The sequence below is a fragment of the Myripristis murdjan genome, chromosome 10 (genome assembly GCF_902150065.1).
Source record: "Myripristis murdjan chromosome 10, fMyrMur1.1, whole genome shotgun sequence".
Classification (NCBI taxonomy): Eukaryota; Metazoa; Chordata; class Actinopteri; order Holocentriformes; family Holocentridae; genus Myripristis; species Myripristis murdjan.
Genome location: NC_043989.1, coordinates 8,695,694 through 8,711,892, shown reverse-complemented (window position 1 = coordinate 8,711,892; position 16,199 = coordinate 8,695,694). Strand labels below are relative to the sequence as shown.

At 40.2% G+C, this 16,199-nt stretch overlaps 1 protein-coding gene across 1 annotated transcript; it reads right to left on the bottom strand.

Moving 5' to 3' along the window:
* Positions 1-9,628: 9,628 nt before the first annotated feature.
* On the bottom strand, positions 9,629-15,722 carry spata4 (spermatogenesis associated 4). The gene is made up of 6 exons (XM_030062799.1): positions 15,480-15,722; positions 14,285-14,414; positions 13,736-13,854; positions 12,607-12,827; positions 11,660-11,770; positions 9,629-10,063 (listed from the first exon to the last, which is right to left on the bottom strand). Exons 1-6 carry the CDS (start codon positions 15,578-15,580, stop codon positions 9,969-9,971), a joined length of 777 nt encoding a protein of 258 aa, XP_029918659.1. The 5' UTR covers positions 15,581-15,722; the 3' UTR covers positions 9,629-9,968.
* Positions 15,723-16,199: the final 477 nt, after the last annotated feature.

Below are 16,199 nucleotides of genomic sequence, written 5' to 3'. Positions count from 1 at the left end.
AGTGAATCCAATACAATAGAGTAGATAGGTTGAACAAAAAATCTTTACTGAACCGTGATTTCTGTTGCAGGATAGGATTTTATATCTGTGGCAAAGGGGTAATGGGGTGAAGCATCGGTTTAGGGGGTGACTGGGGTTGTGTGCAATGGTGAGGCCTTTCCAGGTGATGGCGCTATCAGTGAGGGCTGGGAGTTTAGGATTGTAGAGACCAATTATTATTGAATTTTTGAAAGCAGTGTCAGTACATATATCCACATATTACTTCTCTTCAGTTTGGTGCTTGAGATTTGTGATTTGTTTGTCTTTTGGCCCTCTTCAACTGTAGAAGCTTAGCAAGGGGTACCATGCCATGAAGGCTTTTTTGTTTCTGGAATGATTTCCATTGGCAGCAACACGGTTCCACGTGAAATTCCTGGAACTTGGTTTCAGCTCTGCTTAGGAAGTGATACTAAAATATGAGTTGCAGGAACTTTCAGCAGGAATAAGCAGGGCTGGCGATCTTGATTTATCAAACATTGAGTTGACTTTTATAAACATGAACACTTCCAAAAACATGCTGTGTCACAGGGCTACAACACAAAAGACCCAGCACCAAATGCAATGACTTGGCTTGTACAAATGATAGTGTATTTAACTGGCCGCTGAGGCCATAGTGAAACAGTGAAAAATAATAATAATAATAATAATAATAAAGCAAGACTACAGAAAGATCAAAACTAAGATATATTTATGCGGCACTTCCTCCTCTTCATGGTTGAGTTTTCATTAAGTGGAAAAGGAAACCAAGGCAGTCCCTGAACGTCACAGGTTCTGGCAAATCCAACGTTATGGAAAGGTTCAGGAAACCCTTGATGGCTGAAAAGGTCCATTTCATACAGTTACATACCAAATTTTAGCTGGACTTGTCAATGACCATGCTGTCTTGAACAAATGGAATAGGTCATGATTTATAATAAAATGGCTTGGGAAAACAAACAAACAAACAACAACAACAACAAAAAAGAATAAATAAATGAATGATCTATATTATATCTAATCAAAAGTAGAGGGAAAAAAACAAACACACACAAAAAAGAATCATAACTCACATCCGAAATTTATCAGCGTTTGGCTGCTTGTTCGGTGTTCATTTTTCACCATATTCCTAATAACACAATATGCATTCCACTCATAAAAAATTGCTTACATGGAGAGTGTGGAAGCTGGAAATGTCAGTGTGGGGGGGTAATATACACAAAGCAGCATTGCAGTGTGTGGACTCCATTTTGTGTTTTTTGATGTATGACCTTTATTGGTCTGGCACCTGTGTTCAGCACCAGATGCGCATGCCTTTGTCTGCTTCTCCAAACTAATTGTGGTGCCTTGTCATAATTATCATCAACAAATGAGACTCTAGTGAGGAAGAATGGACTATCTCATGCCAGTGGTATCATTAAGGCTAATGTCCACCGGGTTGTGTGTGTGTGTGTGTGTGTGTGTGTGCAGTTCGGCGCTGTGCGGTCATGTCACAGCTGTAATGTCCACCAGCGGCCCCATGGCCGCTCCAGAACAGCCACAGCTAGATATTAGTTTGCCTGCGGTGTTTTTCTTAAATATTTTTGTTATTAACTTCAGTTACAGCTGGTTCATGCACTGACCAAAATGTAGTCATTTTTAATATTTAATTTGGTCTTCCTATCACATTTTATTTTCAGTCAGTGTTGCATCAATCACTGAAATGAAGTCCTGGCACAATAAGATATCCGTGGCGACAGTGACGCTGGATAACGTGGCTCTGTATCACCACATATGTCTAAATGCTGGATCAAACCCAAGTCGTGTGGAAACTGGCTTTTACTGCAAATGAGTTACCAGTTCCTGAGATCGCAGTTTCCATTCATTTTTTTTTCATTCATTTTTTAAGAATCAACGAAGATATTGCGTCTTTGCTGCCCTGTGTTTCACTTGTGTTGCTTCATGTGTGTTTGTAACCTCACTTAAAAAGAATAAACATGTTGGAAGTAATTTGTCCATCAGCCTTGAACTTGTTCCAGCATCGGTGATTGTAAGAAACCCTGAAAGCCTTGGGGGCTGTCCATTCTGATGGGTCAGAGATTTAGCGCACTGCTTTGCAATTGCTTCCGATGTAAAAATGGCCACAAAATGGACACTTGGTTGTGTTTTGTCTTGATATTTTTAGACACAGAGGGCCCTATCTTGCGCCAGACTCCCTAAACCCGCTATTTGCGGATTTAGGATTTAGGAAGAGGCGTTCCCCCGTAAAAGTTGCTATCTTGTGCACCTCCCGCTATCCACAAAACACCTGCGCTACCCGCTATATTATGCATAGGCGTGTTTTGGGCGTTACGCCAGTTAAACCAATCAGTGTGCCAGGTGCCATCGCCTTTAAGGGCAGGCTGCGCTATCCTAAATCCTAAATCCTAAACCCGCGATGGAGAGAGGGAGGTAGATTTTCTCAGGGGTTCTACTGAGGCTAAAGCAAGTTGACTTTATATATACACATATTATATATTATATTATAGTAGAGTTAATTCCGGAGGTGGAGCCACATGTGTCCAAGTGGACGTGTCACAAGATTGTACTGATTGAGTAAAATCCCCGGGTCACACCACACACACACAAGAGGCAGAGGTGGAACTATGTGTAAACTAATTTATTGACAAGGTAGATCGGGCAAATAAAATATTAAAAATAAAAATATAGCACAGCTGCTGGCTTATGATAAAACAATAAAACGTGCTGGCGTAAGTCTCCAAGTTAAAACAGTCTTTCCTCTAAACAGTCTATATGAGTATTTATATACTCAGTCCATTCCGGCGGCGTCCCGGTATCAGTCCGACCGTGTGCGTGGCGAGGATCCGTCGGGGCGTGCATTGAAGCCGCCTGGGCGCGCTCTCCTAACAGCCCAAACTGACCACCCGCTATCCGCTATCCCTAAACTGTGTGCGCAAGATAGCAACTTTAGGGATAGCGCATGAAACACGCCCACGGACACACCTCCAGGCGCAAATGACGGAGTCGGCATAACGGATAGCGGATAGCGGGTGGCGCAAGATACCGTTTAGGGATAGCGGAAGTTCCTAAATCCGCAATTTGCGGGTAGCGGTTAGTGGCAGCGGATAGTGGGTGGCACAAGATAGGGCCCAGAGTGTTACTGGTGTTCCTGTTATTCTGATGGAACACAGCCTGTCAATGGCTGTTTTTGAATGGTGTCCAAAGTTGAACTTTTTCCCAGATGCAGTGCTCATCACTTTCAGTTTTAGAACAAGCAACCAATCACAAGAGAGAAGGGGCGGGACAAATATTGATAAACAGTCAAAAATGTCAGAGGAGTGTAATCACAGATGTTTCCGATCGCCCAGAGGCCTAAGTTTAAAGTCAAAAACCTAATATAATCTAGTAACAAAAAAGCTATGTACTATGTATTACTGGTAAGTAGCTGGAGTGTGTTGTTGTGTTGTGAAATGCATCGTTTTACTCCTTGTTTTTCAATGAGGTTGGGTCCCAAATACAGCCAGCATTGTTTTTTTGTTTTTTTTTGTTATTTTCATGCAAACACATCCTCTGTGTGCACAGCCCCTTGGTTCTGTTTGTACACCTCCTACTTGTTTTGTACTTTACAGCATACTGTCTTTGTGCTGTAAAGCAATACACCAACATAAAGCACAGTGGAGATCTTGGTAGAAGCTGCCAGTTATCTTGATGATGGTCTGATTGTTCATGGTAATTATACTGATTTCTCAGTATTAACATAGTAATGATTAATTACCTCCAGCAATGGAGTTGGATGGAGTTTTTTTTTTTTTTTTTTTTTTTTTTTTGCCCTATTCCTCCCAATTCGTCTGTTTGTTTGTCAGCAGCATATCTTTAAAAGTGGTGGACAGATACATATGAAACTTTGTGGAAAGGTTGCTCATTGGGCAAAAGGAAGAACTCATTATCTTTTCACATCTTTACCAAAGTGGAGCGCAGCAGTGGACATAACATGAAAACACATGTAACTTTCAAACAGATTCACGAACAGATTCAGTAACACCATGAAACTTGGAACTGGCCTGTCTTGATAATGGCACAGCGTTGGCGGAGGTATGCACTCTACTGTGTGCTTTCTAGTTGATGTTAAAAGGATAGTCCAGATTCTTACCCATATTGTGGTATTTGTTGGTCCGTGCATGTGTAACACATCCACCAGGTCCCTTCCCTGTCATAAAAATGAGAGCTTCACTGAGAGTGTATTGCTCCAAAATGAATGAAGCAAATATAGAGCAGGAAAAAAACATGATTTTGAATGAGGTGCAAAGCTGTCTATGTCTACTTCATTCATTTTGGAGCAGTACACTCCCAGTGAACCTCCCTTTTTGCAACAGGGAGAGAGTTAATGGACCAAACTTTGTGTATCACAGTTGCATGTCAGAGCAAATACCAGTATATAGGTAAGAATCAAACTATATAGCTAGGTAGGAATCTGAACTGTCATTTTAAAATGCTATATATAGCACCTTACTAAGTGTATACATACATTGATTGCAAGGGTTGGATTGCAATGACAGTTTATTCTCGTTGGTCTGAACCATAACGAAGAAGTTGACTATATTGCATTTTGATATTTGGCTATTTGGGGCTTGGGCACATGGACATGGCAAAACAAGTCCCATGATTGTTGAAAATAAGCATCACAGACCTGTCTTTGCTCCTCGCTGGAATTTATTTTCTCTGGTCACTAAAAATCAAGAAAATCTTGAATATGGCTAGACATCAGGTCAGAATTCATTTTGGCTGAAGTTCATTTTGTTAAGCTAGGCTTTCTAAGCATGTGTCAATGCTGATTATCAGATGTCAGCATCTCAAAAAAACACATGATCCAGTGTCTTAGTGCAGCTATTTGGTGCCACCGAAGTTGGAATGGCTTTTTTTTTTTCACATGACCAAACAAATCAAACGAAGGAAGCTAATCACTTAAACATTTTTTTCTTTTGATGTTTTAATGTTTTGCCATCTTTTCACAAGCTTTGCCATATTTAATACCTTATCTTTAGAGAAATGAAAGCGTCGCTATCATCTAATGGCTGTGGACAGTCTTGTAACATGAATTATCTGCGGTTAACCGCTGTATCAATACTGATAAGGACAGTCATCCTGCATCACAGAGAAAGTATTTCCATTTAATTCCCAGTATCATAGCCATTTAGTGATTTAATTACCAGGCCGTTGTGTTTACTTTAATGCTGTCAGTAAAAAATAGTTTCTACCCTAAATTCTTGATTTGCACTGAAGTCTTTTAAAATAATATGTTGGTTTCATTTCTTATTGGCACTTTAAATCACATACTATATAAAATGTTGTTTAACACTAAATAGGGCATGGAGTCTCTAACAGCCCTCAGTGAAGGTTGAATTGTGTTCAAAGCTGATAAATGGCATTTTAATATTTGTTTTAAATGGCATTGTTTGCACGTGGCACATGAAAAAAAGGCAAATTTTCAATTAATTTGCTTTGGTCTCCTGGGATTTTAAGAGTTCACTTCACAACAGATCCCATTTGCTTGTTATTCACTGATTCATTTTCAGCTAAATTGAAAATATGCAAATAAATAAATATTGTTTATTAGTGGATAATTCATATCGGTATTATAATCTGGTATGCACATGACTTTTCACTCTGTGCACACACATCCACACACACACACACACACACATGCATACACACACAAAGTGCCCCACCCTTGGCCTGGATAACATGGCCACACACTAGCTTACCATGGCTTTGTTAATGGGGGTGGGAGATTTGCTGTCAGGGATTGGGGGAGGGCTTTTTTCTAGGGGAATCCTTAGCTTACAAAGCCTCACAATACCCCCCTGGCTAGTCGTGTTCCTGTCTGTGCTTCCAACAAGGCGTTGATCCCCCCTCCCCCTACCATTCCCTCTGCCCTCACCCTCCCCACTAGCGCTCCTTTCACACTCTGGGTACCCATGATAGAGGGAAAAAATGGCAGATGGTGGAACACTCTGTTAGGGCATCTAGGCATCATGGGTTTCTAACATCAGCTGGCTGGCACCTCCCATCTTCATCAGAAATGATGCGTAAGACTGTCTGGCTGTTTGGGGGTGATTTTGGAGCGTGAATGTATGTACATGACCTAATATTTGCTGTGGGTGTGTATGTGTGTGTTATGTCAGCTGCTGTCTATGCTGTGTGCATGGACGTATAGTGAGCGCGTGTGTTTCTCTGCACATGAATTTGCGTGCACATGTGTGCGTGTCTGTGTGTGTGCATGCATGTGCACAATGAAATCCTGCAGCCAGCGCCTGTGCTCATGACCAACAGAAGGAGCCAAAGAAGCTCACAGTAAGCTTATTAATGTCTCCTGGTCGCTCTCCAGTATGGGCTCACTAGTTGCCATAGCAACCAGCCCCCAGATATTGTTCAATAGGAGAAGCGAGTAGATATGGAATAAATAAAAACAGCACCCGGTAACCACTGCCAGATATTCTTCTCCTTCTTCTTCTTCTTCTTCTTCTTCCTCTACTTCTTCTGCTTCTTCTTTTTCTTCCTTTTTCTTATTTTTTCTTCTTCTTCTCCTATTTCTAATGCACAAGTCACCATGCTTCATCAAAATCCACACACCCTTTTATGTAAAAAAAAAAGCTCAAGACGCTAGTCATGATTATTGTGTATAATGGGCGGCAGTCTTAAAAACAAAATATTTCAGGATTGAGACTCTTGCTATTCCATTTCTCTCATTTGCATGCATTTGTGTGTTATAACTTCCTGTTGACCAAAAATCCAAACTCCAATACTAATTTACACAGCCACTGCAAAAATCACCAGGCAACAGTTCGCTTCGTCTTAAGTGCTGATGTGTGTTCACGCCCAGTCAAGCTGAGAGAAATCAAAAGACGCTGAAAGACTAAGGAGGTCACATTTTACAGCATCACCGAGGGAAGGAGGGAAAGAGGCTTTGCTACTCGTTGACTACCATGGAAACGAGCCTGGTTGCTTTGGGAGAAACCAAGATATATCTTGTTTGCCTTTTTTTCTTTGAAGCAGAGGGGCGCTATTTAAAAAGTAATAAATGTCCACTGACACTGTGTCTTACAAAATAATTGGTTTCATAAAATAAGACACTTGTAATAGAAATTTAAGTAACTTATCTCCTTAGCTGACCCTTTTACAAAAATCTGTTCCAAAATTACTGAATGATGGATTTCAGATAATGGTTTTTATTTCTCAAAAAGAGTGTCTGGCATTTATGAGTAAGTGGTACTTTCCTGTTTTGTTTAGTTTCATTTTACTTGAAAAGTTCCACATGTTACATAACATTATAGCAACTTCACAGGGAAATTAAATAAATAAATAGATAGATAAATACATACGTACAAATATACATAAACTGTTTTATGATAAGTACATACATACATTCATAAACTGCCTTATGAACATCCCTCTTGTGGGCTGTTTTGATGGCAAACCTTTAAAAGTCATTCCATTCAAAATTGTTCACAAACTTTTTAAAATAAACTATTGCATCACATTTGTTTCATTCACCATTTGATTGATCACATAGCTGTCCCTTCTGCTGCTGCCATGTATTGGATGCACTCCAGAACACCTTAAGAGTCCAATTCCAGTGACGCACTACCATAGAACTTAAATTGAAGCTCCAGTTCAAGTTTTATGAGCACTACAGTGGCAATAAATCTGATGATCATTTTCGGTGATGAGGCTTTGGGGATCTTGTCATTACAGCATCGTCCTTTCTCTCTGCTGAAATCACAGGCTCTTAAGACCACATGAGAAGCTGGGCAGGCAGCCAGAGACACTTATCATCCTGTCATCCGTTTTTCACTAGGATCACAGCTCAATTGTACATTGAATGACCACGGGTACTGAGATATTTAGGAATAGCAGAGAGATACTGATTTCCGTGACTCTGCATGGCTTTGTCATGCCACAGGGGGAAAAAAAACAACAACAAAAAAAACTAACTTATTCACTTCACTGGTCAAACTAAATGATTTTACTTTACACAGGTGCATACATCTGTATCTTGATCCTCTTTCAGCCAGAGTTTGTTATAAGATCATGCTTTTTCTGGTAGAGTTCCTGAAAATTTTTCATCTAGAGATGACACATGCAAAAAAGGACTAAGTCAAAAAGTTGATAACACTCTTCACATTCAATTAAAGGCTGATATGTGATCAGTGACTGGTTAGAGCTAATGATATGCTCAGTTAGTCAGCTGAAAATGTAGCACTGTAGATTTGGTTAATGGTTACTCCACAACAAAGTTTAATATAGCACCCAGTCTTAGCAGTGGGATAGGTAAATCATTCGCATTGTTTTATTTTTCATAAGCAGACAAGTTTATAAATGCTGAATGCTGCCAATATCAGCCAAATCAATGCCACCCAACAAAAGTAAAATGTTTGGAAAAGTACACTATATAAACCTCTACAGCTGTTACAATGTATGTGTATGTATGTTAACACAGCTGTGTGTGTGTGTGTGTGTGTGTGTGTGTGTGTGTGTGTGTGTGTGTGCGTTCATGCGTGCGTGCGTGCGTGCATGTGTGTGTGAGAGAGAGAGTTTGGCCTGAGTATCATCTTTTAGGAGAAAGGGTAACTAAGAAAAACAGAATATCAGCACATTTGATTCATGTCCACATCAGTAGAGTTTTATTGAGCGCTTCACACACAAACACCAAAACACCTTTCCTCTTCTGTTATCAACAGTGATGACAGACAAAACCAAGATAGGATTCAGCTTGGAAGCTAATGTGGGTTTGTCTGAAGAGCTCATTCCCAAAATGCTCTGCATCCATTTCAGAGAAACATTACCACCTCTAGTTCATTATTCAAGAGCTCTAAACACACAGAGGGCCCAATCAGTACACTGGTTTTCACTCAGCTAAGAACTTGGGTTAAATCCTGTTCTTTTAAAAGGACCAAAGTTTGATTTCATTTTGTACCAATGTTATTTCTGTAGGTTTTGAGAAGGTGTTGCTTTTATTGATATAGGGGCTATATCACAAAACTTATATACCAAGAAACAGGACAGTATGATGTCTACACACAGTGATTACTAATTCCACAACATTTTCTGAAATTTGGTTGGTGATTTCCACAATGCCATAACACTAAATGCAAACAGAGACAAAACTCTGACTCTAGCCCCAGTCAGGAACAGAAGAAATGATTCTAGGCTTTACAAATCCTGTCTTAAAGAGCATTCAGCAAAACAGATGAAGAGAGAGGTCAGTCAACATTCATATTCTAGGTACACAGGTGTAATTACTCTCCCATTTGTCAAAAGAAAAGCCACAATTCAGTGGATTTATTCTCAGAAATCACTGAGAAAAACACCCTGGTGCCCAGCCTTTTTTTTTTTTTGCCAGTGATTGTGAAATTAGACACAATGCTGCCACCTCCTGGTGTACAAAAATATAACCCAAACATGAGTGCAAATGGCTGAAGCACTCCAACAGATCTAAGCCATAGCAAATAGTAACACAATCTGTTCTTCCAAAAGAAATGTATGTTAAGTAAACACTTTTTATGATATTTTAGTAGAAAACAAAGATTTTTTTTTTCACGATGAAAAGCATCAAAGACCCTGTTTTCAGATGGTTTTAATGTGTTTTAATGTGATCTCCAAAGTGTCTTAGTTTCACTTGTGTTTGGATTCCACCAACATCACTTCCCTCACAACATCCTTGTTGGGGACTCATCAGGATGCATTTTCATTCACGCCACAAATGATAGGTGGTTAAATGCACCCCAGACTCCCTCAGCAAGTGGTGTAAGTGATCACAATGCATCTTTGTAGTCGTTTACACTTGTGTTTGGTATTGTCCACTTGTAATCCGATCACCCAAAATGCATTTTAAAAGCAAGTATAAACAGGGTCAAAGAAAAGGGACACATAAAGTGAACACACACCATAGAGAAGGACAGGTTCCTTCAGTCCCTTTAATAGTCAACCAGAGAGCGTCTGAAAGGCTGGTGTACCTTGATCTCCTTAAAGGAAACGATAGGTCCACTCTGCAGAGATGAGGGTGGTGACTCTAGAGTAGCAGACAGGCAAATAGAGTGGTAAGTGCAATTGCATTTACATTGTGAACTGTGTAAAGTCTGGATAATTTAATCATGGAATAAACAATAAACATAAGCATTTCATTTATCATTTAGTCACATTTATTCACAGACATATATTTATACACATACACACACACACACACACACACACACATACAGTTATATGTAGATATAAAGATGTATTTAAAGCAAAAGTTAGCGTCAAGTACGGCATATATCAAGGATATGCTCTGTCCTCCCTGCTGTTCTGTATAGGCCTAAACGGCCTCAGCCAGATCATCACGAAGAGAGGCTTCGGATACCGGTTCCAAAGTGGAGCAACCATCAGCCACCTCCTCTACATGGATGACATCAAGCTGTACGCCAGGAGGAGGCCGCAAGGAAGTCAGCCACAACCAAATACCTCCATAGAGTAAGGCACATCCTGAAGAGTCAGCTGAATGGACAGAACAAGATCCAAGCCATCAACACTTACGCCTTGCCGGTGATCAGATACCCCGCTGGTACAATATCCTGGCCAAAGAAGGAGATAGAGGCCACTGATATCAAGACAAGGGAGCTCCTCACAATGCATGGAGGGTTTCACCCCAGGTCCAGCAGCCTGAGGCTGTACACTAAGCAGAAGGAGGAAGGCTGAGGACTGGTGAGCATTAAAGCCACCATCCGGGATGAAACAACAAAAATCCAGGAATACATCAGAATGATGGCCCCCAGTGATGACCTGCCAAGTGAATACCTCACGCAGCAGAAGCCCAGTGCGGATATTGAGAAAACATACCAGTGGCTGGAAAAAGATGGACTGAATGACAGCTGAAAGATGATGAGCTTGAAGTCCCAGGGTCAAAATGCAAGACACCTCCAAAGGTGGTTGAGAACAACTGAGCCAAGATCCTGTGGGACTTCACAATCCAGACAGATAAACTGGTGGTGGCTAATCGACCAGGCATCATGATGGTCGACAAACAGCAGAGTACTGATAGATGTAGCGATCCCCAGCGACAGCAACATCAGGAAAAAGGAACACGAGAAGCTCAAAAAAGTGGGGCCGGTGGTAATCGGAGCTCTCGGGGCTGTGACCCCCAAACTGGGAGAGTGGCTCCAGCAGGGCCAATCAGTTTCATTTTGTACAGGATATCAATTTAAAAATGCCTCATTCCCAAAAGGTTGCGAAGCTAAGAGCCCTGTTGGTTTATTGGCTAATCAGGTTTATATTCAAAATGTCAAACTCAGCATCAAAATCCATCATTCCCTTAAGTTTGGTCCAAAACAGGCCAGCAGAGGCTCAGAAATTGCACGACACACAGCAGTGTTGTTTAGACCAAAGAAAACAACTGACAATCCTCCACCATCAGAATAAATGTGCTAAAGTTGATTCTTCAAAGAGAATATGGAATATAGCACTTATTAGATGTAGTCAGTACAGTTGCACAGCATTTTTCTGGTGGTGGAGGCATTTCAATTTCCATCGAAGTCTGCAGAAACCAAACGATGCATTTCAGCACACAGCACTAACGGATCAACCGTGTTGGTCTTTGTTGAGAAGGAATATGAGATGTGGAACTCACTTGATGAGGTGCCTACAGATGCAGAGCTTCCAGAGCACTGGTCTCCCTGGTACGATGAAAGGAGTGATGTGGCAGCCAGCTGAGCCATGGTGGACTTCCCCTTAAAATGTCCTGTCATTGCACCAAAGAACCGTCATTTGCCCAATGCAAAAATCAGATAAATTCAGTTATACTCAAACAACCAAACTTATTTGTCATCCCATAACCTCAAGTATGCAAACACATTGGACCAGATGCATAAAACTCTGTATAGATTCATGACAAAAAAAATCTGTTTATGCACAACAGCAGAAATATGCATACACACTCTTTTCTTCAGATTTATAGACCCATATTTATGCACATTATGTTTTGTTTTGTACTCAGTTGTTGTGGAATTGTTTGCACATGCACAAGCCCAATGCTCACTCCCACAATCAGCCATAAATGGAGATTGGCACACCCATAATTAGCCTTATTTTCATATAAATAGATGCTGCTGCTCATTCATTCTTTGGACATGGCAATGAAAAGGACATCAAAGAAAAAAAAGCAATTTCATCGAATGCGAAATTGAAACAATGGTTAGAGAGGTTGAGAAATGGAGGGCTATTTTGTTTTGAAGCCTAAATACTTGCATCACCAGTAAAATAAAATATGTAAAGTGGCAAATAGTGACTGAAGCCATGATTTCAGTTAGGTCTGAGCTCTGAACCCTGGATGAAGTTGAAAAATAAATGGTGTCACCACAAGTGTGAAGCAAAGAAGCACATCATTACGCACCATGCAAGTGTTTAGTTGACTCTCTGGAATAATCAGAATATTGGCCCTTTAGTTCTGTGTTTATCAGTAGGAAAAGCAGGGGTTCATTTGCATAGGCACTGTGGATAAAAACATCTACCAATTGGCATATGTAATTAAATCACTCACAACAAGCTCTGAGCCTGTATTTCCCGTGGGTGTCTCACCAGGGTTGTAAGCCCTCTCTGCAGCCTTCAGCTCCAGGTGCCTGCGGATGATGGCCTCTGCCTTCGTCTGGTTAGTGCTGATGTTGGGCTCGGCCATGATCTCAGTTATCCTCAGGTTGTTCTTGATGGCCTTGGAGGCTGTGGAGCGTGCCACCATGGGCAGCTGCTCCTGGTACTCCTGGTCAGTGAAGTCTGTCTTTGGGCCCTGAAAACCCTTAATGCTGAGAAGCGAGAGTCATGAAACTTAGGGGTGTTTATTCTTTGTTTTTTTCTGATGCAGAAATACAGTATATGGTGTGCCATGCGATATCTATAGAGGCATATTTTCCTCTGTGTCTGCACTGTTCAGTTTGGTTCAGGTGCATTAGAGGCATGATGGCAGGGATTTTCTACTGTAGAATACTGTTCTTTACATGTACAAGCCCTGATTAGTATCAACACCCTTTTATTTTCTATTGAAATACTGAGCAATTATCTATGTTGTGTGCATGTCATCAGCATAATGGCAACACCTCCTGCAAGCCAAATCATGGCAGAATCATCAGTCTTAATTTAAATCTGAGAGTGTGATAATCAACACTGGTCCAATGTTTATATAAGCCCACACCCATCAGATTTAATTTGAGAGTCTAGATAGTTTTGAACATTTGCCCCTGAGCCATATCAGCTCTGTGAGGGAACAAGCAGCTCTCCAATCAACACTTGTCAACCCCAAATAATTGTCACTGAAAAATCAACACTTATTAACACTGGAAGGTCTGCTGTGTTTAAAAGGAAGCTAGTACCACATACACTTGTGAGCCTTACTGGCACATTTCAGCTGTGCCTATATCAAACTGAAATGTAAAAATAAACACAATGGAAAACCTTAAATACTACACCAATATGTGCACAGGACAGTAGACTTGAGCAATGGGAAAATGATAATAGAGAGTATGGCAGGTAATTTACTTCTCCAGCAAAGACTCTGCTTTCAGCTACTTTGGCAGCTAACCAGCTACAGGTGTTTGGAGGTCACACTCTATTCCAAAAATCAAATTTGTGTTGTAAATGAGCCAAAGTGGCTGGTCAGTTTTGGGGTCTACTTGCTGCTCTATTTCTTCCCTGCTCTGCTCCAAATCAGTCTCACCTTTGCTTTGTTAAAATGGTATAAATCTCCTGCACCACCAGTTCAGCTGCTCCTGGTTTACAGTGGATGGTTCCATAAATGGCCTCCTTCATCACATGCAGTTTCTTCCTCTGCAAAAACTGATGAATGAACATTTTCAATAAACAGCTTATCCGAAATAGAAAAGACCTCACTGGCTGGTTCCCAAAAGGAGGTCATAAAAATGTTAAAATGATTCATGAGTGCCTGTATTATTGTTGACAAATTGATATTTAAGAACATATGCTATCAAAGCCTTATCATGTCTCTGCAATATACTGTAAGCTGAATAAAATGATTGCGACATTTTGTTTCTGCAGAGAGGGTCAATTTTGTCAGATGAGCAAGCACAATAATCTGTTACACCAGCTGATGGTGATGAAACACTATTACCGTGAAATTCAATGTCTTGATAAAACTTTACAACCAAACAATTTAGATTGCACTTATTAAAACTGGGCCACAATAAAGTGACAGAATAAAGTGGCATTTCTTACAGCTCCATTATATTTTTAGACCTTTTCCTCTTACCCTCTCTATCTGGCTCCAGTTCCACTGCTTGGCAGAGAGTGAGGATCCTTTATCATATGAGTGCATTGGAAAGTCTTCAGGGTGGTACCGAGAAAACATCTCTGCCACAAGATAACCGTTGGAAAAATCCCTGGAAATAAACAGTTGGGATAATTGATAGACTAAAATAGAATCTACCAGTGTGAAATTCACTTTGAACAAGTTCCCTCTGTCTTGGCAGCACCGGTAACTGCAGTATTTCTGGATCACAGTTTCAGACTCAAATGTAAAGTGAGGAAGCATGGTAAATCAAAATGAATGTTAGGCAAAATTGTAAAACTGTGATGTGGCATAAACTACAATGGTATTACTCTTGCAAATATATAATATGTAGGGATTCCATAACAAAATCTTATATATGAACACACACAATGCTTCAATAAAAAATGTCCCACATGTTACATTTTTACTAATATAGAATCAAACATACTGTATGCCCCCCCTGGAAATAGGTTAATATACAGAATGACCCAAATATGCTGAACATATGTGCAACTTATATATGTGCATATATAAAAACAACATATTGGCCTTGCATGCCCATGTTTGTACAGCCATACCTGCTGGAGGAATAGGCTATGAGAGTTGCCGCTGATGATTTTAAAAAATGTCAGGACACATTTATTTATAATATAGCCCCTATGTTATACAGTCCATATATACATATCATATAGCCTATAGGTATTTAAAATGGACATACTGTACATGCCATTTAGGCCTAGTGTATAGGTCTATCCCCTCTACAAACATTGAATGGCACCTTTATTAGGTCCACATTTATAATGTAATGCAATCTAATAAAACTGTTCTGCCTTAAAGTTTCACTTTTCTGATGCCTATAATGCTCAGGTTTTCTTTTTGTCACAGTACTAATAGAGGTGTTCATTCAATTCAATGTTTGGCATTGAGCTCATAGTTAGTGCTGCTGTTGTACTGGACTGCATTTTATTGAGAAGTGTTTCTACTATTCTGTCCCCCCTCATGTATAGAAATGCTCCACAATGTCAACAAAAAATGAGGATTATAAACTTTCTTAAAAGGTAGAATTTATAGCAGAGATGTTGCACTGAACTGCAAGTGGCCACTGGGTGTACATCTACCTGTATTACAATTTTATTTTCTGTTGTAGGGGAAATATTTGCATTTGTTACTGTACCTGCGCACATTCTTTGGATAAAACGACAAGTCGAGGTTTTGCAGCCACTTCACGACCTCCCTGGGCAGTCCCGTCTTTTTGGGATGCTGTGCATAAGCCATGCTGCACAAAGCTTATCCTTCCAACATACCTGGGACGTTTCTACCGTTAAATAACATTAAGCTATTTTCCAAAAGCTATGTAGGTTTTTGCGCCGTGTTATCTAACATACTTGACATTGTTTTATAGTTCCATGGCAACCGACGGTTGTCTTCTTCTTCGTCGTAATTTTGTAGCAGCATCAACACAGCGAAGGCAAACCGCCGCCCTCTACAGGCAGCATTAACAATACGTTTAAATTATAAAATATATCTTTTAAAAAACGTATAAATAAATAAGAATGTGTTTTTTCCAGTTAATGTAGGCCTACAGTTTGACAAACCTCATTAATATCTTAATATAGTAATATTATTTCATGCTTCCCAAACTCACATTTCCCATCTAGATGTTTACCAACAGAGGTCAGTCCCGCTCCTTAGTATTTAGTAACTCAGGCTTGAAACTGTCAGTCAGGTGTTTTTAAGTTGTCATTACTGTATTTTACATACAGATACATACATACATTATCAGGTCAAGTCATAGAGCAGCTCACTTGCCACTATAACCCACAGGTAGCCTACTTTATAAGCAACCAATAAACACAACATACTCCACGGTGCAATCTGTTTCAAAACATTTATT

Excerpts from the sequence above, each read along its gene's own strand:
- spata4 (XM_030062799.1), bottom strand. The coding sequence starts at position 15,580 with ATGGCTTATGCACAGCATCCCAAAAAGACGGGACTGCCCAGGGAGGTC. Across the intron at positions 14,415-15,479 it reads TATCCAAAGAATGTGCGCAG|GGATTTTTCCAACGGTTATC; the intron begins GTACAGTAACAA and ends GTTTATTTCCAG. Across the intron at positions 12,828-13,735 it reads ACCATTTTAACAAAGCAAAG|CATTAAGGGTTTTCAGGGCC; the intron begins GTGAGACTGATT and ends CTCGCTTCTCAG.